At 64.6% G+C, this 22,908-nt stretch overlaps 1 protein-coding gene across 2 annotated transcripts; it reads right to left on the bottom strand.

Moving 5' to 3' along the window:
- Positions 1–567: 567 nt before the first annotated feature.
- On the bottom strand, positions 568–22,112 carry RORC (RAR related orphan receptor C). Of its 2 annotated transcripts, XM_016126099.2 has the most exons (11): positions 22,023–22,112; positions 19,812–19,841; positions 9,557–9,642; positions 9,151–9,292; positions 7,511–8,053; positions 7,262–7,383; positions 6,219–6,351; positions 5,991–6,098; positions 5,739–5,849; positions 4,710–4,819; positions 568–1,871 (listed from the first exon to the last, which is right to left on the bottom strand). In XM_016126099.2, the coding sequence occupies exons 1-11, from the start codon at positions 22,060–22,062 to the stop codon at positions 1,710–1,712; spliced, it is 1,587 nt and encodes a 528-aa protein (XP_015981585.2). In that variant the 5' UTR covers positions 22,063–22,112; the 3' UTR covers positions 568–1,709. The 2 variants fall into 2 exon arrangements, with proteins under 2 accessions (XP_015981585.2, XP_015981586.2); XM_016126100.2 differs by lacking the exons at positions 9,151–9,292; positions 9,557–9,642; positions 19,812–19,841; positions 22,023–22,112 and adding an exon at positions 8,207–8,379.
- Between the last annotated feature and the right edge of the window lie 796 nt (positions 22,113–22,908).

The following is a 22,908-nucleotide window of genomic DNA, read 5'->3' as shown; positions in this document are numbered from 1 at the left end:
GGGCCGCAGCAGGCGGCGCTCCGGCTCGGAGAGAGGGGCGGGGCGCCGCAGACGCAGCTGGGCGGCTCGGAAGGGTCCTCGGGGCTCCGGACCCCCCTCGGGGCTCCCCGGGCTGAGCACCTGCCTTGGGGCTGTCATTTAGTCTGGCAGGTGCACGGCAATCCTGTGCGACCTCTCAGTGTGAACGCCTCCGGTGGGCACCATGTGTGGGCAAAGTTCTCAGCTCAGAGCATCCGCTGGGGAGCCGAATTTGAGGCTCCTTCGGTGGGGGTCCCTGAGGCCCGGACCCCAAGCCTCAGCGGGGGATGTTCTGAGTTGGGGCTCAAGTCCCTACAACGCTGATGGTGGCCGGGCTGGAGACCAGAGGGTGCCCCCGCCCCCGCCCGCAGCGCTGCTGCAGGGCAGCATGTAGCTAATCGAAGGCTCCCCAGTTCCCCCCCCACCCCCAGCCCCCGTCCCCAACACACACACACACACACCTCTGGCCTTTAAGATCATTTTATAAAGAATGGCACAAGTCGGGGTTCAGGTTTCCCCGGCTAACCCCTCCCCCCATCACCTGCTGGTTCTCCCTGGGAGGGTGGGGGGGGGGGCTCACGGCTCTTTATAAAGCCAGACCGCGTGCTGGGGAAGGTCAGGGCTGGAGAGGAACTGCCTGCTGGCGACGGTGGTGGTGGTGCCCAGCCGCTGGGCGGTGGAGCTGCGTCCCTTCCTCTCTAGTGAGAGCGGAGCCGGCGGGCGGGGCCCAGGCAGTCCTCCGAGAGTCTGTCCCTGGCCTCTGACCTGTGTCCAGCCACCTCCGCTTCTCTAGAGGTCTAAGGCTGGTGGATGGGGTGCACGGCAATGCTCTCGGGGTCCCTCAGGGTTGGCGCTCTTCCTGAGGCCACTAAACTCCTCTGAGCCAGGACAGATCCCGTCAGGTTAGAGGTGTCTGTACAACTGCATAGTGGTCTGAGTGTGTGTTTCACCTGTATGTGGACTTGTGTCTCTGATTGGGTTGTACCAACCCCTAGCGTCAAATACACGTAGAGAGGTCTCACCCTTCATTGTACCTTATCCTATACCCAAATCCCATAAAAATATCATTCCCAGCCCCTCACCCTCCATGGATGCAGTTTTTTTTTTTTTTTTTTTTTTTTGACCCCAGGAAAAGGGCAGGGTGCCCGACCACTTCCTTGCAGGAAGGGGGAAGGCAGGGTATCTGCGGGGCCGGGGCCACGTTCTGGACAGCCCTTCTGGGCTCCGGCCACCGGTCTCTGAGCTTGGTGCTTCTTCCCCAGCCGAAGCCCACAGGGGAATGCAATGAGGTATTTCAAAGACCAGTTCTTAGCTTCTGAGCCCAGCGTTGAGTTCCATTCGTCCAGGGTGTCCTGGATCCCCCCCCCCCCGTTGTCCTGAGGATAGCTTGGTCCTCCTCGAGGTCCTTCTGTCACCCTCCCCCCAAGGCCTCCCAGAAGCTGGGGTGACAAGGCAAGGGAAAGGGGCCAGAACAGAGCTGAGGCCGGAGGTGCCGGTCCTTTGTCCCCACCCTCTGGCTCTTGGTCCACTGCCAGGCAGGCCGGTGGCAGGAAACTGGTCTCAGCCTTTGCTCAGTCCCACAGGACAGGCAGGGACCACCCTCCCGGGGTGGGGGTGCATGGGAAAGGCAAAGGCTGAAGGTGGCGGGGGGGGGCAGCGGCAGGCTCTGGGGAGGAAGCCCCTCTTCCAGGTCACTGGGACAGTCCCTCGGGCGACTCGATTTCAGTGCTGAAGAGCTCCCTGTAGAGCGGGGGGAAGGCGGCTTGGACCACGATGGGGTGGAGGTGCTGGAAGGTCTGCAGCTTCTCCACGTGCTGGCTGCACAGGCTCCGCAGCTTCCCCTTGGGCGGCAGCTGGAGGCGGGTCAACGGGACGGGGGTGGGGGGAGGGGGGGGGGACTCAGCGCTCTCCCCAGAGTCCCCAGCCCCTCCGTCCTTCCCAGGTCAGGAGTCCGTCCCCTTCTTGCTTTCTCTCTGTGCCCTTGGCATTTGTGGACAGGCCAGACCCCACCAGAGCCCTGGGGCAGGTATGTGTCAGGCGAGAGCAGACCTCTGGGTGAACCCCAATCACGTTCCCGCTACTCCTGAAATGAACCCTGTTTGTGACCCTACATCACACTTCATGCTCCGATGTGAAATTCTGTGGCTCTCTGGGTTTCGGTCTGCCCCACGGCCTTGATGATGCGCCCCTCACCTGGAATGCCTTTCCCATTCTTTGCTTAGCTAATTGTCACTCACCTTCAAGGGTCACCTTCTCCAATGATGTTTCCCTAACTACCCCCTGGATTAAGGGTCTTTCCTGTGGGCTTCCCGCCGTGTGGCCCTTACGCCCCATTTTAAGGAAATGGCCCAATTTGTCTGCCTTCCCACCCTAGGCTTAAGCTCCGTAGGTGGAGTTCCCCCTGCACCGCCCCCCTGCCCATGGCAAATACGCAGTAACTGTTCGTTTGAACTAAACAGTTTCCCAGCTGGTGCCCAACACTGCCGGCCAGAGGCAGACGACCAGGGCCAGAGGCCATGAGGAGACAGAGCGGGAGACCTTCCTACGGAAAGGCTGAGAAAGCCATTTATCTTCTGCGTTTTTTTTTTTTTTGTCTAACTAAGCGAGCCTTAACTACACCTCTTACCAGCCTCCCCACTTCTCCCCGGCTCAGTTTCTCAGGAAAGGGGCCAGCAGGGAAGAGCGGGCGGCGTCTTCCCTGTGACTCCGTCTCTTCATTTCTATTGCTTCGAGTTTGTCTGAACTATCGCAATAGCCTCTTCCTTCCTTCCTTCCTTCCTTCCTTCCTTCCTTCCTTCCTCCTTCTTTCCTTCCTCCTTCTTCCTTCCCTCCCTCTTTCTTCCTCCCCTCTCTCCCTGCCTTCCTGCCTTCCTTCTTTCCTTCCTCCACAAAAATTTGTTGAGAATTTACTCAGCTAGGCACTGGGATGGGCTGTGGTGATACACCAGTGAATAAAATAAAATCTTTATCTTAAATATATGTTCTAAAGAGGGAGCCAGAAAATAAGCAAATATATAATATATCAGAGAATTTCTTTAAAGAACAATAAAGGAGGGTGAAGGGTAGCGGGCTTTTTGTACGGGGTGGTCTGGGAAAATCTCTCCAGAATGAAAGGATGGAGCGAGCTATTTGGGAAACCGGGGGGAAGAAGCTTCCAGCAGCTGGGACGCCAGGTGCAAAAGCCCAGAGATGCAGCTGTATGTGACGTGTTCCAGGAAGAGCCAGGAGGCCGGTGTGGCCGGGGCGGGTGGCTGGGAGGGCAGTGTCGTGTCGGGAGGGGAGAGGGGATAGAGAGGGCAGGGGGCCCCTCGGCTGTGACTCAGCCTCTAGCTTTGATTCTCAGCGTGAGGGGCAGCCACAGGAGGACTGAGGACAGCACTGTGTGGCAGGACAGACGGGGGCGGGGCGGGGCGCGAACTGGTAGCTGGAAGGTGTGTCCGTGTGCGTGCGCGTGCGCGTGTGGACCGTGGGAGCTGCTGCTTTCCGAAGGTGTGGATCTAAGCAGATTTGCTTCCCCCCGGCCCTCCCCGGCTCCGGTCTCTCCCACCAGACCTGCAGCTCGTCAGGGCAGAGACCGTCGTTCAGGTCCCTGCTGTGTCCTCAGCGCTCAGCACCGTGTCTGGCACACAGCAAGCGCCCATTGCCTGAGTGCTTACATAAGCGACTCCTTTACACCGGCTCCAAATTAAATTGCCTAAATAATAGCTCTGATGATATCATTCCTCTAGCCCTTGGGGCTTGCTATTGCCTAGAAATAAAGCCTTTACCCTTTAAGATGTCATTGAAAGTCCTCTCTGATTTGCTCCCTGACCTAATTTTCGAGCTTGTCTTCTGCTACTTCCCTGCCCCCTCCGATCTATCCTGAGCTCGTACTTCAGTCAAAGTGCGCCTTAACTCTGCTCTCCACGCACGCACGATTTTGCCTCCTCGTTTCTGCTCGGGTGGCACTCCAAGCCTGAATGAAATGCCTGCCCTGCCCCCGAAAATGTCTGTTAAAATCTTACCGATTTCACGGCCTGGTTTAAATGCCGCCTTCTCTAAGGAGCATCTATGATTCCCTCCTTTTACCCCCAAATTATTCTTAATCCCGTCCTGTGCTCCTCTATCGCTTCTCCAAAGTCTTGTACCGAAGCGGTGCATCAGGAACACAGGGCTAGATTAAATCCTGCATTTTTCACTTGCCAATCTCGCAAACTTGGATAAGTCACCAGGTCTCCTGATCGCTCCACGGAGAGATTAATACCTGTCCTCCCGACGGAGGCCCCTGGGCATGGGAGAGCATGTCTGCCACGTGCCCTTGCGAATCGCATTATTATTATATCACATCTCCCACTCTGCTCCGCGTGAGAGCTACGGGCACGTGAGTCTCTTCTCACCGGACTGAAGACTCTTGGTGGGAACAAGGACCCATCCCTGTATCCTTCCACGCCACAGCGCCTTGTGCCAGCAGGTGCTGGGAACAACTGGCTATCTTAAACGGAATTGATCCCCGAAGGTCGCTCCCAATTCCAGGCTCTCTGACTCTCCTCTTCACGCAAATAGAAGTGACTGTCTGTGCTGTCGCAGGCTCTCCAACGCCGGACGGTACCTCCTCCTCCGTACGCACAGACCCCAGGCCTCGCGAGCCCGGACGTCACAGCTCTGCGGTGGCGCCCGGCCCCCCCGCCCCCAGCCCCGGGGACTGCGCCTACCTTCGCCAGGATGCCTTGGCGGTGCGTCTTGCAGAGATGGTGGTGAAAGGCCAGCTCCAGGCTGCGCTGCAGCTGCTCCACTCTCCTTTTCTCTTGGAGCCCCGGCCGGCCTGGAGGAGGCGGGGGTGGGGACGTGGTGAGAACAAGGAAAAGCGTGGACATGAACTTCCACCGAAAGCGTGGAGCATTTTGGGCATCTGTGTTGGATGAGGTCTTCCGGCGCGCGCACGCGTGTGTCTGTGTGTGTGCGTGTGTGTGTGTGTCGGTTTGATAGTGGTAAGCTAGGATGCCTTGGGCTTGGCTAGCTGGGGAGATAAAAACCGGGGAGAGAGGTGAAAAAAGGGATGAGAACGTCCAATTTCCAAACTCCTCCCTGGTGCCCTGACATTTCACATAGCCCATCCAATGCCCGGCACTAGGATCCTGCCATGGGTGGCCGGGGTGGGGGGCGGGGATGGGAAGACAGCCTTCTGCCCCCACCAAGGGAGACCGCAGATAGGGGAGGCCTCCGGCCTCCGTGAAGCCGCCTAGGCCAACATCAGGGCTTCTGCAGCTAACTGCAACAGACAAACCGCCTTCTCGCCATGGCTCCGTAAAATAGCCAGGAACCATCTTTTGGGACTTTATTTCCAGTTTGAGAAGCACGTTTAGGTCTCGACTCATCGGCAGAGCCAGAAGACCGACAAGCTTGGTCTGCAAACTCAGGTTGGTTCCTTGACCGACTTCCACAGGTTCTCCGAATACTTGGAAGTCAGCGGGCTCAGCTCAGCCCACCCGTCCTCGAGGACGCGCACGCAGACCCGTTTCGGGGCCCTCCCATCTCCCCACTTCTGCATCCTGCCTCTCTCAGCCTCCTCCGAATCTCCGTCGCAGCTCATCTTATTTAACAGCGATATTGGGCAGAAAAGGGCTCACAGGCTCTTTAAAGCAATTTCCCGGGTTTAACCACGCCCAGAGGTCCAGGCTCTTCAATATCTGAACCCCGTTCAGCCCAATGTCCCTGCCGCAACCACGCCCAGGGACACTCACTGGCATTGATGAGGACGAGGGCTGTGTAGAGGGCAATCTCGTCCTCGGAGAAGCGCAAGGCACTCAGGGAGCGGGAGAAGTCAAAGATGGAGCTGATGAGCTCGCCGCAGCCTGTCGCGGTGGGTGGGAATGCAGGGGTGAGCAAGGCGGGCGAGGCCACGGGGCCTGGGGAGCGAAGGGCGCCCGGGGTCTTGGGGCTGTAGAGGGAGTCAGCGCCCAAGCCCTCTGTCTCACTCCCCCCCTGCCCCTCACCCAAGGCTCGGAACAGCTCCACGCCACCGTATTTGCCTTCGAAAAAGACGGTGTGGTTGTCGGCGTTGTAGGCACGGCACATCCTCACCAGCACCACTTCCATGGCCCCTGGGGAGCGGGGAGGAAAGGTGCAGGCCTCACACGGAGCCAGGCCCGCGTCTCGGTCCCCCTGCCCGGGGTCCCGGTCCCCCGAGCCCCGCCCCCCCCCGCCCTCCCCTCCCCGGGCACCTGCTTTGAGCAGCACGATCTGGTCGTTCTGGCAGAGCTCCATGAAGCCCGAGAGCCTCTTGGCGAACTCCACCACGTACTGGATGGCCTCGGTGAGGCGGCGGGCACAGCGCTCCCACATCTCGCAGGTGGACTGCGGGGAGACGGGGCCAACTGCAGCCGGTTCGCCGTTCACCCGCCCGGTGGCCGGCCAGGCCCGGGAGCCCGGGCGGACCGACTGTCTGCGGGGCGTAGGTTCTGGACGCCCGCATTCCCGGCCAGGGTGCTCCAGCCTACTCTGAGCACACGGGCACACTCGGGGGCAATCGCTGTCCTTGGGTCGCACGCCCTGAGCTGGCCCCCGAGTGAGGCCTCACGGGAGAATAGCAAAAGTCTGAGACACAGCTTTGCCCTCAGAGCGTCTGCATCGCGTCGATGCGGAAAGGATGCACTGAACCCCCTCTCCCCAAAAGGACATAGGCCCCCAAGGTCTGAATAGCCCGGAGCAGCAGAAGCGCAGTGCCGATGAGTGATTCCCGAGCTGGCGGTGCCGTTACCGTGCAGCGGGCCTGGAGCCCTGCGCACCTGCCTCTGCCTCCGGCTGCAGCACTTTGTCACCTGGAGCCAGCCTGTGAGCGGCCCTGAGCTCAGGTTCCTGCTCCGTTCAAAACGGAAATACGTGCCAGCCCCACAGCTTGGTCGCAGTAAGGGTCCAGGACAACCGATGTAAAGCACTTGGCAGAGAAGGGGCGTTTAACCGAAGGGAAGCTGGACTCCGACTGCGGTTACCGTCCGTGGGGGCGGGGGCGGGGGCGGGAGAGGAGGTAGGATGCGGGCCAGTCACACGTCCCCCGGTGTGCGGGGGCTCGGGGAAAGTGCTCACTGTCATCGTCGCCGGGGTGTAGACCCCCACGCCCACCCCAAACGGGCATGCGCTGTGAGCGTCGGGGCTGCCCCGCCTCGCGCTGGCCCCCACGCTGGGTGGCAGCCACCCCGGGTGGCAGCCACCCCTGGGCTCCCGGTGGTGGTGGGTGTCCTCCCTGCCCGCGGGCGCCTGGCCTCACCTTCCTCTGGTAGCCCGCCACCTCCTCCCGCGAGAAGAGGTTGGGGCGCTGCCGCAGCAGGTCCTCCAGCCGCAGCTGGCACGTCTCTCGGTAGGACTTGCACACATTCTGCACCAAGTGCTCTGAGGCGGACGAGAAGACAGGGCCTCACTCAGCCGGCCGCGGCCCGCCACGCGCAGGCGCAGGGCGCCTCTGCCGGGCCGCCCCCGCCCTGCCTTCCCGGCCCCGTGCGTCTCCCCAGCTGCTCACCGATCCCTGTCAGGGAGGCATAGGGCGCCTCTGGGGTGCTGCGGAAACCGGGGCTGCAGTAGCTGTCCGGGCCCTGCCCTGGCGCCCCCAGCCCAGGATGCCTGGGGGCCTCAAAGCGAAGTTCACATCTGTCGGGGGTCAGCTGGCTGCCCGCGCCGTAGGCGCTCGCCCTGCCCTCAGCCTTGCCCCGCTCGGGGCTATATTCGAGGTGATACAAGGCCCCGTTGAGCCCCGCCTTGGCCAAGCTGCCGGAGTAGGGGGGCCCGGTGCCGGGGGCTCTCAGGAGGCCCGGGGGACAGGCAGAGGCCTCGGGCAGGTCAGGCGAGGCGCCGAGGGGCAGCTGCCCATCTGGGAGCCCCAGGGTGCGGGAGAGGGGGTCCGCCCCTTGCTCCCCTGCGGGCGGGGTCCTGGCCACTTGCTCCTGCCGCTGCTGCCGCTGCTGCTGCTGCTGCTGCTGCTGCTCCTGCTGCTGCTGCAGCTGTTTCTGCACCTCGGCATGCAGGCTGTCCCTCTGCTTCTTGGACATGCGGCCAAACTTGACAGCTAGAAGAGGTCAGGGGTCAGGAGTGTTTGAGGCCAGGAGGTCACAGGGCAGGGCAGAGTCAATAGGCACTCAGATCCTTAAGGGATTAGCTTGCTGCTCCCTGAATAGCTGAGTGGGGGGGGGGGGTACTCTTGCTCAAGACCCCTCCCCACCTCTCGCTCTCTTTCGCTTCCCGGCTCTGTCCGGCCCAGACATTGCTTCATCCCAGCAAACGCTCCCGGCTCCAAACCAGCTTCTAACTGTGGCAGAACTCAAGCACTCGAGTCTGGACTGAGGAGTCTGGATATCGGGGCCGGGGGTGGTCGAGGAGGCCCCTCAAGCCGCATTGGGGTCACCTCGCCTGTCTAGGAGGGTCGGAGGAAGAGGAGAGCCGAGCACACAGGTCTCCCTGTGGTCAGGCCTGCAGGCTCCCTGGTGACCTAGATACTCACCACAGCCCAGCCCGCCCGCGGCTCGCCTCCCAACATCCTCTTCTGCTCTTTCCTGCCCTTTCTCTCCCCCGCCCACCCAGGTGTCGGGGCACGGCCCCTCACCCCCCTGCCCCTTGCGCCCCTGTGCGTTTCCTTTCACTTTGTTATTTTGGGCGCCGAAAAGTGCTGACAGGCTCCTTCTGACACCTCGTCACCTCCTGCGTCCCCTGCCCTGCCCCGGGCTCCCTCTGCGGTGGGGGCCTGAGGGGGCGCCAGGAACGGCAGCCCCCCCCCCCTCCCTCGAGGCCTCCGGGGTGCTCTCAGGCGCCTCTGGTGCCATTCCTGCCACAGTCCCGTGTCTGAGGGCGGGAATGGGGGGCTGTGGAGGGAGATGGCCCGGGCAGGGGCTGCAGATGTGGGGCCGGGAGCAAATCTGTGGAACCTGGACCGTTTCCGGGCTGGAAGGGTGCGGAGGGAGGCGCACCCATCCCCAGGAGAAGGAGATGAAGCGTCAGGGACCTTGGGGAAAGGAAGGTGGTTCTAGCGGAGCCTAAGCTGGGGACCGCGCTGGGCTGTGACAAGGGCGGCCTGCCCTCCTCCACGATGGACAGCGGGGGAGACAGGGCCTGTCAGAGGGAGGGACGGAGCGCAGCCGGGGAAGCGGGGGGCTGCCCGCTGGGCCTCACCGTCTCGGGACATGCCCAGCGCCAGGCACTTCTGCAGGCGGCAGTGCTGGCATCGGTTGCGGCTCGTGCGGTCAATGGGGCAGTTCTGCTGACGGGTGCAGGAGTAGGCCACGTTGCAGTGCTGGCTCCTGCGGAAGAAGCCCTGGGGGGGGCGGGCAGACACCAGGCTGCTGACCCCGGCCAGGCCCGGCCCCGGCCCGGCACCTCCGGCCGCCCCACACCCCAGGACAGGTCACTGTTCTCTCCTCTGGTTCTTGGCGTAATGGCAGTTTGTCCTGGAATCACTTCCCCGGCTCAGGACAAGGGCCCCCCGTGAGCAGGGGCGCCCAGGAGCCCAGCCCTGGGGTCGACGGCGGCCGAGCCCCTCTCCTCATCTCCAACAGCGTGTACGTGTGCGCATGCTCACCTTGCACCCCTCACAGGTGATGACCCCGTAGTGAATCCCAGACGACTTGTCCCCACAGATCTTGCAGGGGATCACTTCGATTTGAGCTGGAAGGGAGAGGGCAGGAGGTCAGCCCAGGAGCCGCCTCCGTGTCGGCCCCGCGGACAGGGGCGCACCGCGGGCCGCCCCACTCCGGCTCCCCGGCTCCCTCGTGCAAAATGGAAGGAGCGAGGCGCCAAATGCTGCTCAGCAAGGGTCCGTGGAGGCCGTTTTTTGTTTGTTTGTTTTTTGCTCCGTGGGGCGGCTGGGAGGTGTACCAGCTATGGGGGCCAAGAACGCAGCTGCACGGAGGCCACCTGCTCAGTCAGCCCTTCAAGTCGAAAAGCTCCGGTTGCCTCCCTCCCGCCCGGGACCTCGGAGTCCTCGCTGCTTCACGACACCTGCTTCCCGCCCAGGGGGCTTCCTCTGGGCCGCCCTCCCCCATCGGGGCTCGGCTCCCCAGGGCAGCGTATGGGCACGGTGGGGCCAAGGGGGCACCAGGCAGAGACGCAAGTTAGACTCAGTGAAGCGTCAGGGAGGGGCCACGGGGGCAGGGGCCACGCCGTGGGGCCCGGGGAGGGCCGGGAGAAGACCAGGTGGAGCCCGGGAGAGAGGAGCTCAACAAGCCAGCTCTGCTGGCTGCCCCGGAGCCCGCCCGGGGGAGGCTCCGACAGGCCGCGGAGCAGAGGGAGGGCGACGGGGTGTACCGGTCCGCGGGACGGGGTGCGTCTGCGTCTGCGCGCGCGCAGGCTGCCGGGTCCCCCTCCTGACACTGACTGGGACTTGAGACCCTCTCAGCCCACCTTCCCCTCCCTTTGCGGATGGAGAAAGGTGCCCGATGAGGCAGAGGGCGGGCCTGGGGTCGCACAGCTAGTCCGTCCCAGAGCTGGGTCTACATCCCAGCTCCCCCAGGCTTTTCGTTATGCTGTTCTGAGTACGTGGCTTTGGGGGTGCACGTCAGTGGGCACGTGTGTGTGCGCGCACGTGTGTGTAAACACATGAAAGGGACATGCGACTTGCGAGCCAACGGGTGTGTCTGCCCGACCCAGTGTGCACACGTGCGTGTGTGTGTGTGTGTGTGTGAGCGTGTGCGCAGTGGAGCCCACCCGCCGCTCGAGGCCGTCCTAAGCTGTGCCTATCCCCCAGACGGTGGTTCGCTGCTGGCCCCAGGCTCTTATCCTCTACTTGGCCCTGTCCCTGCCAGTGCCCGCAGCGCTACGGAGTTTTAGGGACCAGAGCCGGCCTTCCGCCAGCCGGTCCTAGAAGAGGGGCTGAGCAGAGTCAGGGCCCTGCCACTTCAGGGGCTTCCGTCACTCCCATGGGCACACGGGTCTCTTCTCTGCCGTCGCTGACCTGCCACCTCCCCTCCGAGGGGAGCGGAACGGGCCACAAAACTGGTCTAGAACTGAGTTTTCTAGAACCTCTTCTCCTCTCCGGCACGGATCTTCCCTGCAAGCTCTCTTGGGCCCAGGCCTGGACCCGGGGTTCCACGTAGGGCCTGCCGATGGGAGCTGGGGGGTGACTGTGGCTTGCCCACCGCTGCCCGAACTGCTGTTCACGTCGTTCTCGATCCATGTTCCCCTCAGGCCAGCCTTGAGCCGAGCAGGAGTAAGCAGCTGCCTCCTCAAGGGGGACAGGGCGCCCGGGTGTCTTCCACCCTCCACTAGAACACGGCTCCCCCCCCCCCCCGCACCCCGGCCCCACCTGTCTGCCCAACACCCACGCGGTGAGCCGTGCCCCTCCAGGACAGATGGAAAGGGAGGCTTCCAGAGTCTTTCCGGTGCGCGTAGGAGCAGATTGGAATGATGGAGGGGGAAAAAGAAGGAGAGGGGGTCAGGGGCGGTCCCCTTGTCCGTCAGGTCAGGATGGAGAGCGCGTGGCTGTCCACGGGATGGCTGCGGGTGGGACAGCTGCGCGGCGTCACCCGTGGAGAGCGCCGTGCTGGGGGCGGAGCGCGGCGTGTGCCACTAACGGCCCAGCCGGTGGGCACGCGAGGCCGAGGCCATGCCCGCGCCCCCACCCCCACGCCGTGCCCCCAGCACTGCTGCATCTCTCTCCTCAGTGGCCCGAAGCCCAGACGGCGGAGAGACCAACGTGGGTCACTCAGAAAAGCAAGCAGGGCGTGTGGGGGGGTGGGAGGGTAGGCCAAGCCACGGTGGGAACTCGGGCCGCAGCCCGGCCGTGAACCACAGGCCTCCCTGCCTGTTCCCTTCTCCCAGAGCCACATCCGCGTGCGTGTGTGTGCGCCGACCACACGGCGGACCCAGACACCTCTCCCTGCCCCACGCCTGGCCCGCTGCTGGTCCTGGCCCCCGGAACCCCACAATGGTGTCACCAAGACCTCGCCCTTCTCGTGGGACGCTGTGGCCAGCCACAGGCCTCCTTCACAAATAGCATGTTTGGGGGATGTCAGGGTTTGGACCCCCAGCCACTAGGCCAGCCACTCCCCCACGTCCCCAACCATAGTCCAAGACAGAGGTGGCCACTGAGACAGGCACGGAGTCAGAGGGTCTGAGCTAGAGGACCATATCGACAAACACTTAGACCCAGAGATGACAGAGAGCCACAGAAAGCCCTCGCCTCCCCCCGGATCCTGGCCTGGCCCAGACCCTGGACCTGTCAGCACCTTCGGGCCCCTGCGCCCTACTCCTCCCTCCTTCCCCTGCCACCTGTGTCTCCTTCAATGCCATCTACCCGAAACCTCAAAGAGAAAGTCCCGGTGCACATGAGTGTGACTGTGGTGGGGGGGAGGGGAGAGGACGGGAAGGGGGCTGGCAGAGGTGGTGGAGGGGGGAGCAGGAGATGAAAAAAAAAAAAAAAACTCTTCGAAGAGGAGACCTCGCCCTCTGAACCCAGCCCCGAGCTGCCAGGAGCCGAAGCCGCAGGTGCTGGGAAGCCAGATTGGGGAGGGGGAGCTGAGTAATCCTGTGATTACTCAAACTGTGGCCCGGGAGCCCGGCCTGCCAGGAACTTACCATCTAGGGGCCTGCTGGTGCCAGGAACTAGAACCCAGCAAAGGTCAGGGACCTCTGGGCCAGCCTGCAGCGCAGCTCCCGCGGCAGCCCGCCCTGCCCGGCGCGCTGCTGCGGGAAGACCCCTGTCTCGCCGGCACCCTCTCCCAGGGAGAGAGACGCCCACCATGCTCTCCCTCTCCAAGTCCCCTGGCGGCGGATGCCTGGGGCCCTGTGCGCCTGCACGAGAGACATTGCCGGGCATCTGTGCACTCAAGCTCGGAGGCCTGAGGGGCCTGATTCGGCATTGGAACAAGCTCCTGCCTGGTGCCCAAGCTGGCTGGTCCTCAGCCCGCACTTCCGAGCAGCAGGAATTTCCTCCCTTCCTGCTCTGTGCCAGGCTGCTCCCACGGGCAGCAGAGGGAGAGGTGGGCGGCCTCTTCCCCAGCCCATCCTGGTACCTTCCGCACCATCCAGCGGAACCTCTAAAAACATGATTCTGACGCATTACGAGGAAAAGAGAACGCATCTCTCCCTGATCGCTTTGGGCTTGTTTTGGGCTTCGCGGGATCACTAGGGAGCTTCCCATGAGCACACCTCACGTGGGGAGTGCGTAGACAGGTAGAGACGGGAGAGTCCGCGCCCCCGGCCCCCCAGCCGCCTCCGACTTCACCCGTCCCACAGCTGTGAGAGTCCCTGACGGCGGTCTTCCCTTCCACTGCACCCAGAGCTGGCCCTGTGCCACCCTGGGCCTTGTCCAGGTGCCCTATGCCACAGAGAGGAAGCGGCGGGCGCGAAGTGGGGGCTGCGAGCCCGGGGATCTCTCTGCTCGAACCCCGCACCCCTCCCCCCAGGCCTGAGCACCCTGGGGCCGTCTCCTCCTGGAGCTCTGTCGTCTAGAGCTGGGCTGCTCCTCTCCTTCTCTCTTTCTCTCCAGAGGACATGGATTAAGGAGGCATAATAGCGGCGGGCATAGGTGTCGGCTGAACTCTAACTCGGTGCCAGGTTCCGGATTCGTCTTTCATTGAATGATCGCAGCTACTCGGGTTGTCCCCATTTTGCAGATGAGAAAACTGAGTTCGGGAGAGGGTCGATGGCTTGACTAAGGCTGCACAGCCGGAAGTGGCAGACGTGTCTCTCCAACCTGAGGGCCAGCGTCCTCGCTCGGCCATTAAGCTCTACACCCTACAAGGACGAGCTGATCGAGTACACTGTGACAGGGGACAAGGTCACTTACCTGCTGCAGGGGGGGTGGGGTGGGTGGGTGAAATGATGGGGTGGTCTAGGGGCTGAATGCAGGGAGGACAACCCTGGAACTAAAGCCCAGACTCGTGTCTTGTGCAAAGAGAGACCCAGAGGGACAATATTCCTCCCGTCCCAACAACAGAGGCCCTGGCTCGGGAGCCCTGTGGAGTCTACAGCTCCCACGGGCGCGCACTGGCCCTCGCGCATCTCGGGAGACCTCTGCAGAAGTGAAGGAGTGAGTGGTGCCGGGGCGGGGGTCTCTTTTCTTAGCTTAGCGCCCCCCGCCCCCACCCCCCGCCACCACACAGCCGAGACGCTCAGTCCCTTTCACTGTGGAGGCCGCAGCTCCGGCCAGGGGTCCCCCGTGTGCCCCAGCCTGCCACCAGCCCCCCTCCCTTCCCAGCGCTCGGTTCCCGCAGCTTCTGCAAAGCTGGAAACCGCGGCGGTGGGCGCCGCCGCAGGGCCGGGTGGGGGCTGAGGGGGGAGCGACTCTACCTGGTGAGCTCGCCTCCCAGCCCGCGGCGAGCATTTTCTGCTGATACACCAGATGCCAGGGCTGAGAAAGTAGCGAAGCTAAAACTCAGGTGGGCGACGGAGAGTCTGGGGTTTTGAAAAGCCACCGAAGACAGCCAGCCACCTGAAACCCCCCTCGTGGCTCCCCCGCCACCCCCGCAGTCTGGGACAGGAGGAAAGAGGGGAAACAAGAGAATTGAGTGAAAACAACCAGAGAATGGGGGAGGGGTGAATCACCAGGAGGAAGCTCCCAGGGGCGGGGGCCCAGGCGGCCCCCGGGCCCCCTTGCCTGCCTCCAGGAGGCTCGGGCTGGGGGCGCCGCTGGCTCCCGCCCGGGGGCCCTGCTCCATCGCCAGCCCTCCCCCGTCCCCGAATCAGACAGCTGCACCCCTGGGGCCCGGCCCGCCGGGAAGCGGCTGTGCCTTGGCAGCAGGCGGAGCGGACTGGCCATGGAGGACGGGAGGCGACCCCGGGGCGGCCGTCCTTAGAGAGCTCGCAGGGGAAAGTCCCCGTCCCCTGTGTGAGTCAGGGCCCAGAGGCAGGCAGGGGGAGGGAGCCCCTGGAAGGGGTGGCAACACCACACCCACCAGGACACCATGACACCCTCGATGTCGGCGGCTTCGCCTCTCCCACTGGGAATGGGGACAGAGGGAAAGGCGCAGGAGCAGGGGTGAGGGCAGGAAGGACGGGCCCTCTGTCAGGTCCTCAGCCAGGCCTCGCCGCCCCCCCCCAACTCCTCCTCAGTATCAGGTGCAGCAGAGACCAGCCGGGGACCGGGCTCCTTCCTCCTGCCGCGCCACCCCGGCCTTTCCGCCTCTGGCCGGCGTGGCCTGAGAGGGGACCAGCTGGGCCCCGCGCCCCCCTGCTGGCTCGCGGACGGTTCTGCTCTGCTGAGCGACAGGCCGCCGTGGCGGGGCGGCAGGCCACTCCAGACCCTCCGTGGAAGCCAGGCCTCCCGCTCCGCCTTCCCGGCCTCGGGGACCCCGCGCCCCGCACCTGCCGCCCCGCACCTGCGGCCCCTCCGCCCTCGCCACCTCTGCCTCCGGCTCCTCAGCCGAGCCCTCGGCTCTCCTGCTCTCTCCACGCATCTCCGTCCAGACATCGCTCTCTCCCGCGCGTTTCGCAAATCTGTCCTTCGAGCTGGGCCTCGGCATCTCTCCTTGTTTCCTGGTCTGTTTCTGTCCCTTGGCCTTTGGGTGCATCACAGTCCCAAGTCCTCAGTGCTCTGCCCTGTCCCAGCTGCGGTCAGAGGCCACGGTGGTGGCCGGCACCCATGGGCGGGGGGCAGGCAGAGAAGTCGGGGCTATGAGATACCCAGAGATGTCCGAGCGAGAAGGGCGAGAAGGATCGCTGGCACCGAGCCCAGGTTGCAGGAGACCCCTCCCCCCCCTCCCCCCCCGCCTCCCTGCGGCCTGGATGGAGCTGTGCGCGGACATCACATAGAGTTGCCCGGGGCCCCACTTGCCCGGTCCTGCCCGTCTGCCAGGCTCTGACGCCCACCCAGGCATCACTTCCCGGGGCGGTCTTGCTGATTTGGGACTATGGGTGTGTTCACCCTTGGCTGCTAATAGGAAGAAGCTAGAAGGGAAGCCGATGCTCCAGGGGCCCAGCCTCCTGCGGGAGCTTTTGTCTCTCCTCCTCGCCCCGCCCGGCTCACCCCACCCCAGAAGACTGCGCCCAGAGACTCCATCCCAAGCCTGGACGTGTGGCTCTTCCCTCCCACCTCCGCCCCCGCCCCCCCGGAAAGCCTAGTGCCCTTCCCCACCCTTGGGGGTGCCTAGGGCAGGGACCAGGGCTCTCCTCTTTGTACCGGGCCCACGGAACTGGGAGCTTCTCCCAAGTTGCCTTTCTTTTTAAAACCCAGCTCCTTTGTAATGCAGATGAGAAGACCATGGCCCAGTAACCTGCTTAAGACTGCAGAGCTAGTCAGTGCCAGAGGCGGCTCCAGAACCTGGTCTTTGGACTCGCAGCCCTTGGGTCTTTCCCGCACCCAAGATGGCCTCCCTTCTGTGTCCCGTGGGAAGACCCCAGGTTGAGGCCGGAGCCCGGGGCTTCCCTTTCTCGCCTTCCCCCTGGGCTCTGAGAGGCTCCCCAGCTCCCCTCACATGAACATGGGGACTGGCAGATTCGCCCAGCCTCGCTCCATCCACTAGAAGACACGGGGACCCAGGACACCTGCCCACGGGCTGTCAGCCCATGGACCCAAGCCAGAAAGAGGGTGCAGCTGAGGCGACTGAACCCGGGGACACCCTGGCTGGACCTCACTCATTCCTTGCGTCCCTGAACTGGGTGGCTCCGAGGCCCGGATCCTGGGCTTCTGGCCCCTGCTGCCTGCTGACCTCGCTCGACTCTCACTGCCCTGCCACTCCGGGCTCAGAGGCTCCTCCGGCCTCCTGTTCCACCTGCTCACAGGCAGGTCGGAGGCAACCCTGCTGTGGGACCCGGGGGAGAGAGTTCGGGCCACCTGGCAATCGCCAACCTCCCCCTGCGACAGCTGTGTGCTCTGGGGTGACGTGCCCAGCCTCTCTGCGTGTCAGAGGGGGCAGGGCTCCTCAGATGCTCCTGGAGACCCTTTCCAGAGCTCAGGGCAGAGGGGCCTCTTAACTGTCGCTGCTCCCAGGGCACCGCCTGGCAGCCAGACTCCTCAGCTACTCCACCCATCTGCCAACAGACCTTGGCCTTGGCCAGGACACACCCTGCCAGGGAAGAGCACCCAGCTTTGCTCGCTCTGTTCCCTAGAACCCCTCCCCTTGCAGGGGACCCGGGGTGACGGCGAGACCCAGGCTCCCCTCCACTCCCAGGTGGCCCCGTTCACTTACTTCTCATGGCTGAGCCGTGGGCTTTCCCCGCTGCCTCGGCTCCCTGTCCTTCTTGGGGAGGGGGTCCAGAGATGGGGTGCAGCTGGCAGCAGGGTTGGGGCAAGGCCCTCTCGGCAGAGCCTCAGTCTGAAGCTCAGCACCCAGCTCTCCCCCAATGCTTCTGGGCAGGGGGGGGTTTAAGCTCGCACCACACAGGTGGCCCAGTGACAACCCCCCACTCCACCACCCCCCACCCCCTCTGGGGTGTAGTGGGTAGGATGACAGGCGCCCCACGTGGCCAATCTGGGCCTGGGGCAGGGTGTGAGGGGCGGGGCAGCCAATCGCAGGGGGCGTCGGAAAATTCCAAAACCACATGCGACAGCCACACGCGGTCAAAGCCGTTTCCACCTGACAGGGCGGCTCTGGCTGAGGAGCCAGAGGGGTGCTCATGGGAGCCGGCCAGTGCCCCCCCCACAGGACCCCCGAGACTGACCCTCTCTGCCAGGCGACTCCAGGGCCAGGGGTGTTTCTAGAGGTAAGTCGCAGGACGTCCGCCCAGGGTGGCGGCGTGTGCCACCGGAGGCCCCGTGGACTGGCCAGGGCCATGCCCAGCGAGGCCCAGTCTGGGAGGCCACCCCGGCGGCCACCGCGTCCCCCTCCCCCCGCCCTGCGGACACGGTGGAGGCCCTGGGCTAGGGAGCACATGGCAGCAGTAGCAGTGATATCAGGGCCACATGCCACCAGCTGCAGGAGGGGGTCAGGCCCCCCACGATGTCCTCAGGAGCAAAAGCGCCGAGCTTAGAATGCAGCTCTGTGGCCAAGGACGCCGATGCCAGCGACGAGCCAGCCACGGCTCTTCACGTTTCACGCGGACGGTCCAATCCTCACAAAATGCCTTATGAGGTAGGTACCCTTAGCCCCCCCTCGACGATGGGGCAAGCCAGACGCAGAGTAACTGGGCTAAGAAATGTGCCCAAGGTCACGCGGCTGCGAGTGGTGGTCGGGATTCACCCTCAGGCCGTTGGGCCCCAGACCTGTCTGAGGAGCTGAGGAGCGGGAAGGGTTCTCTGGTCCAAGTCTGCCCTCGAGGGCGTCTCGCCTGGGTGGCCTCCTGGTCTCTAATAGCCTCCTGGCCTCTGAGCATCTCTATTTTCTCGGCCTGGGGGTCCTTCTGAGGGCCCGATCAATTTCAGAGGCACTTTCAGCCTCGTCTCTGCTCTGCGGGGACCCTGGGGGTTCCCTCTTCAGGTTCCCTTGTAGTGATGCCCCCTCCTCATCTGGGGGGTCCCTCCCCAGTTCCTTTCTCCTCCGGGTTGTCTCTGTTCAGAGCGTTTGTCATGGCTTGGGGGAGGCTCTGACCTCTCCTGGCTTTACCGGTAAAACCTCCAGGGTCCCTGATCCGCCTGGACCGCGGCGGCTCCTCAGCCTGGTCCGGGCCTTTCCCTGCCAGCCTTCCTCAACTCCCAGGAGCTGGGCCGTGGCGCAGGACAGGGGCCGCCGGCCTGGGTCCTCGGCATACACAGACATGGGGGGGCCGGGGCGGGGGTGGGGAAGGGCGTCGGAGGTGTGGTCCTGGACCAGGTCTCTGCGGTGGGGGGCGAAGGGTGGGAAGAGAGTTCAGCCTCTTCCAGCTCCAGCCGCTCCGAAAGTCCCCCTTCACCCCCCACCCACATAGCGTCCCCGCGCCCCTCCCCCGGCTCACGCGTCACTCCTTGACCCGCTTTCCTCCCAGGGGCCTGCTCAGCATTTCCGTGGGGCCCTGTGGCTAGGGGCAGGCGAGGCTCAACCAGGATTGTGCTGAGCAAAGCAAGCCCTCACCCCGAGGGCAGCATCCTGATGGCCCCCCAGCCCCTGTCCGCCCAGCGCAGGAAGGGGGGGACGCTGCTCCCCGCCGTGCGTCCTCTGGCCCCCGCGCCAAGGGTCTAGGCAATGTGGGGGCAGGAGGGGTGGCGGCGAGTTCTCAGGAGGAACTGGCAGGCTCCCCCTCCGGAGTTGTCCTCATCAGTGAAAGGGCCCCTGCCCCTGGGGTGGTGTGTTTCTGGGGGAGCAGCCTCTCCCACAAACCAGGAGGGCAGACCCGAGGTGCGGGGCGGGCCTACGGAGGATGCCGACTCACTAGTGTCCCCTGGGAAGTCCTTCCCGAGCCCTGCCCAGTCCTTGCTTGCTGCGGCCTCAGTCTTTCGGGCCCCTCGACCCGGGTGTCCCTGTGCATCGTGTCCCCTGCAGGTGCCCTGCAGGTGCTCCCCGCTCTCAGCCCTGCAGGGCCTGGCCCCAGGCTCAGCTCGTTCACACCTCGGAGTGTTAACCACACAGATGAACACCAAACCTGGCTCTGGGGCCACAAAGCGCGGCGCAGGCCACTCTGCCTCCCCCCCCCCCCCGGCTTGTCCCGCCTCCCGCCCCGCCCCGCCCCGCCCGCGGACCGGGCTCTGGTGCCGCTGTCCAGCACGGCGGCCGCCTCGCCCCGCGGCTCTGAGATGTTGCCCCTCGCTCTGCAGGCCGCTCCCTGGCTTCCTCCCACTGCTGGACCTCGAGGTTTCTGCGCCCCTCCCCCGCCTCGCGGCGCCCCCTCTCGCGGGGTCCCGAGGCTGCATCTCTCTGCTGGCCCCGCGGCCTCTGCCCGGCTCCTCGCGCTCTGTGCACCGCGTGCCGCGAGCCTCCCCCAGACCCCGCCGGGCCCTGCGCCCTAGCTCCACACCCAGCCTCGGCTCCCGCCCCAGCTCTACTCACAGCTGTGGGTCTTCTTTGCAGTCAGAGGCTCTGTAGAGAGAAGAGATGGCGTCAGGACCAACAGCTGAAGACCCTGGAGGACCCAGAGATGCGGCCCTGCTCGCAGGCCCTGATCCTGCCCGGCGCTGCCTGGCTTGGGGGGGGGGGGGACGAGGTGGGGCCTCCCTCCACGCCGCCTTCCTCTCCTTCCTTCCCGGCCCTTCAGTCACAACGTTCCTGGTCCAGACCCTCAGAAGAGCCAGGCCCCTCGCGACTTCCAGAGTGTCCATATTTCTCCCGCCTGGAATGTTCCTCCCTCACTCCCTCTCCCAGCCCAACCCCTCTCTTTCGCCTCAATCCACAAGGTTGCCCATCGGTTCCCCCTTCCCTCCCCTCCCCCTCGAAAAAGAAACACAAAAGAAGAGAAAAGCAAAAAAGAAGGAACCCTCCAGGACGAAGCAACGGAGCCGGAAAGAAGACAGAGAGACGACCCTAAAGAAAAGCGACGAAGCAAAAAAGGACCGAAGAACACAAAAAGCAAGCCCCCCCCCCCCCAAAAACCCCTCAAAGAAAAAAAAAAACCCCCCCCTCCTCCTCCTCCTCCTCCTCCTCCTCCTCCTCCTCCTCCTCGGAGCGGCTGTGCCTGCCCTCTCTGTGCTCTGCTGCAGCCACACCAGGCACCCGCCCTCGACACGTCTCCTGACTGCCGGGATGGTATCATGACCCAGGAAATGGGGCCGTCCCGCCAGATGGTGAGCCCCCCCGCCCCGGAGACAGGGCCAGAGTCCATCCTGTAGATTCACCTTGAACTCCCAGAACCCCCCGTGGTCCTGGCCTGGTACAGGGGAGCAGTGAACATGCTGCCGACAGAGCGAGGCCTCTTGGTCGCTCACCTCAGGGCACCTGGAACCCGGGCACGGGGCCTGAGAGCAGGGAGGCGAGGACGTTTGCAGGGACGGGGGGCGCCTGGCCTGCGTGTGGCACCGGGCAGTAGGGAGCAGGCGGGTCACCGTGGGGCACCCCCAGAGAGGCACAGAGCTCCAGAGGGGCGCGGCTGACTGGGGACCCTAAGCTAGAGCACCGTTGGGGCGTCATCTGCTCATGTGCTCAGCATTCACTCAACACGCGCGGGGGAGCCCCCGGAGAGGCACCCCGCCAGGCCTTGGTCCCTTTCCTCCATCCGCACAGCAGGTCCTCCTGCGGACAGGGCCAGAGAACGCCGAGGCCTCAGGCCCCGGGCGGCAAAGCTTCCCCAACCTCTGCCCTGCTCTCGTTTTCCCTCTGCTGGCCAGTCCTGGCCACCGCCGCCCCACACCGTCCGCCTTCCCAGGATGCTCCCCACCGGCAGGCACCTCCACGGGGCTGCAGCGGAGGGTGGGCGCGCAGGCCTGGGCCCTGCCGCGTGGGGTGGGGGGAGGGCGGCCTCGGGGGGCGTGGCTCCGTCGGCCCCGCCCGCCTCCCCGCTGCTCTGGCCTGGCCCCACCCAGCTTCCTCCCTGACGTGGCACCGGCTCCCTGGGCTCCAGCCTTGCACCTCAGAGCAGCCCTGATATGGGGGCACCCTCCCCCCACCCCCCGTGCCTGGTGGTGCACCCTGAGCCTGGGCGCTCACAGCTGACCAAGCCTGTGGCTGTGGGGTCTGCTCTGAGGGCGTCTCTAAGGGCTGCCTGTCGCTCTGTGCCCCGCCGGCCACATTCCCTGCGGAAATGAAACCCTATATCTCCAGGCCAGTGGGAGAAAGGTGACCAGTAGTGGGCAAGAGCAGCTTGCTAAATCCCCCCGCCTTTGTCTGTCATCCTTGAAGGCAGGGCGGCTTCCTTTATGGGTGACCGAGTAGAGAGTCAGTGGCCAGCCTTCCGGCCACTGCGGCCTCGGGGCCCAGCGGGCTCCGCGGCCCCAGGGGGCCCCGTGGGCGCTGACCCTTCCCTTGACCTGTGCGGCTCCCGCCTCCCCCACCCCACCTGTCTCCTCTCTCCTCACTCGCCCCTGCCTCCCTCTCCACGTATGTCCTGTTTCTCCCCTTCCCTATTCCCCCTCCTCTGGAAGGTCCCCCAGCTCCTCTCCTGTGCCTCCTTCAGGGTCCATCAAGATCCGTCCTGTGTCACCCGTCCGTGTTCCCCTGCCAATCTATCCCCCCGCTCCCCGCCTGGCTTCGTGGCCAGTCCCATCGGCTCCTCTCCTGAACCTCCTGGCAGCCCCTTCCACCTGCCTGCAGGGCCGTAGGGCCTCTTACCCTGCGAGGCTCGGGGGTGTTTCTGTGGGGACCTGTCCATGGGCAACTCCCCGGGTGCCGTCCTTGCTGCCTCGGCTGCCCAGGAGGGCAGGGAACAGGGCCCAGGGGAGGGCGGGGGCGGAGGGAGGGAGCACCTGGCCTGTCAGCAGGCAGGGGAAAGGAGTGGCTGGCAGAGTGTCCTGGCACGGGGAGGGGACCAGGGGAGAGACCGGAGGAACCGACTTTGGGGCCTCGAGGCAAAACAGGACAGGCAGAGGGAAGGGGACTAGCCTCGGTGGTCACCTGTCTTGTGCCGGGCCCTTCGCCAGGCACTCTGTGTAGGTCCATGACTTTCTTCCAGTCTCGCGAAAGCCGCCGTGAGCACGCATAGCTGTCCCAGGTGCACCCGTGAGCCGAGGGTGCACGGAGGTGCGAACGGCTTCCCCGTGGACCTGCACGAGGACCGGACCGGGAGGGGTTGAGCGTAATTTGAACCCAGGTCTTTGTGGCTTCAGAATCATGTGCTTTCTCGCTGACAGGTGACCAGGGCCGGGGAGATGGGGAGGGAGCCGCGGGGAAGGGATGCTTGTTTGGGGCCTGGGGGTATTGCGCCTCTTCTCCAGGATGAAGTCAGACGTCCTAGTGGCTCCTTGTGGCCTCTGCCTGCTTGGCCCCTGCCCCTCGCTGCCTTTACCCGGTGTTCCCCGATGCCCACGCCTCCGCATCCTCCTGTCAGTTGAGGGGTGGAGGGGTCAGGCCTAGAGGAGGGTGTGGAGGCAGAGGAGCAAGGGGAGGGGACGATGCTCCTCTCCCCCAGCTGGGGGAGAGAGGGCCCCCAGGCCAAGTGTGCCCGCCGGGGGCCTGCATGGGGGGAAGGGCTCCATGGGGGGCACGGCGGCCCCACGAG

This window comes from Rousettus aegyptiacus, unplaced genomic scaffold (assembly GCF_014176215.1).
Source record: "Rousettus aegyptiacus isolate mRouAeg1 unplaced genomic scaffold, mRouAeg1.p scaffold_m13_p_17, whole genome shotgun sequence".
NCBI lineage: Eukaryota > Metazoa > Chordata > Mammalia > Chiroptera > Pteropodidae > Rousettus > Rousettus aegyptiacus.
The sequence above is the reverse complement of the archived record's forward strand: the minus strand, read 5'-3'. Positions and strand labels throughout refer to the sequence as shown.

Coding starts and splice junctions, on each gene's coding strand:
- RORC (XM_016126099.2), bottom strand. CDS start 22,062: ATGGACAGGTCCCCACAGAAACACCCCCGAGCCTCGCAGG. Junction 9,293..9,556: donor TCACCTGTGAGGGGTGCAAG/GTGAGCATGCGC, acceptor CGCCCCCCCCAG/GGCTTCTTCCGCAGGAGCCA. Junction 1,872..4,709: donor GCCAAGGCATCCTGGCGAAG/GTAGGCGCAGTC, acceptor ACCCGCCTCCAG/CTGCCGCCCAAGGGGAAGCT.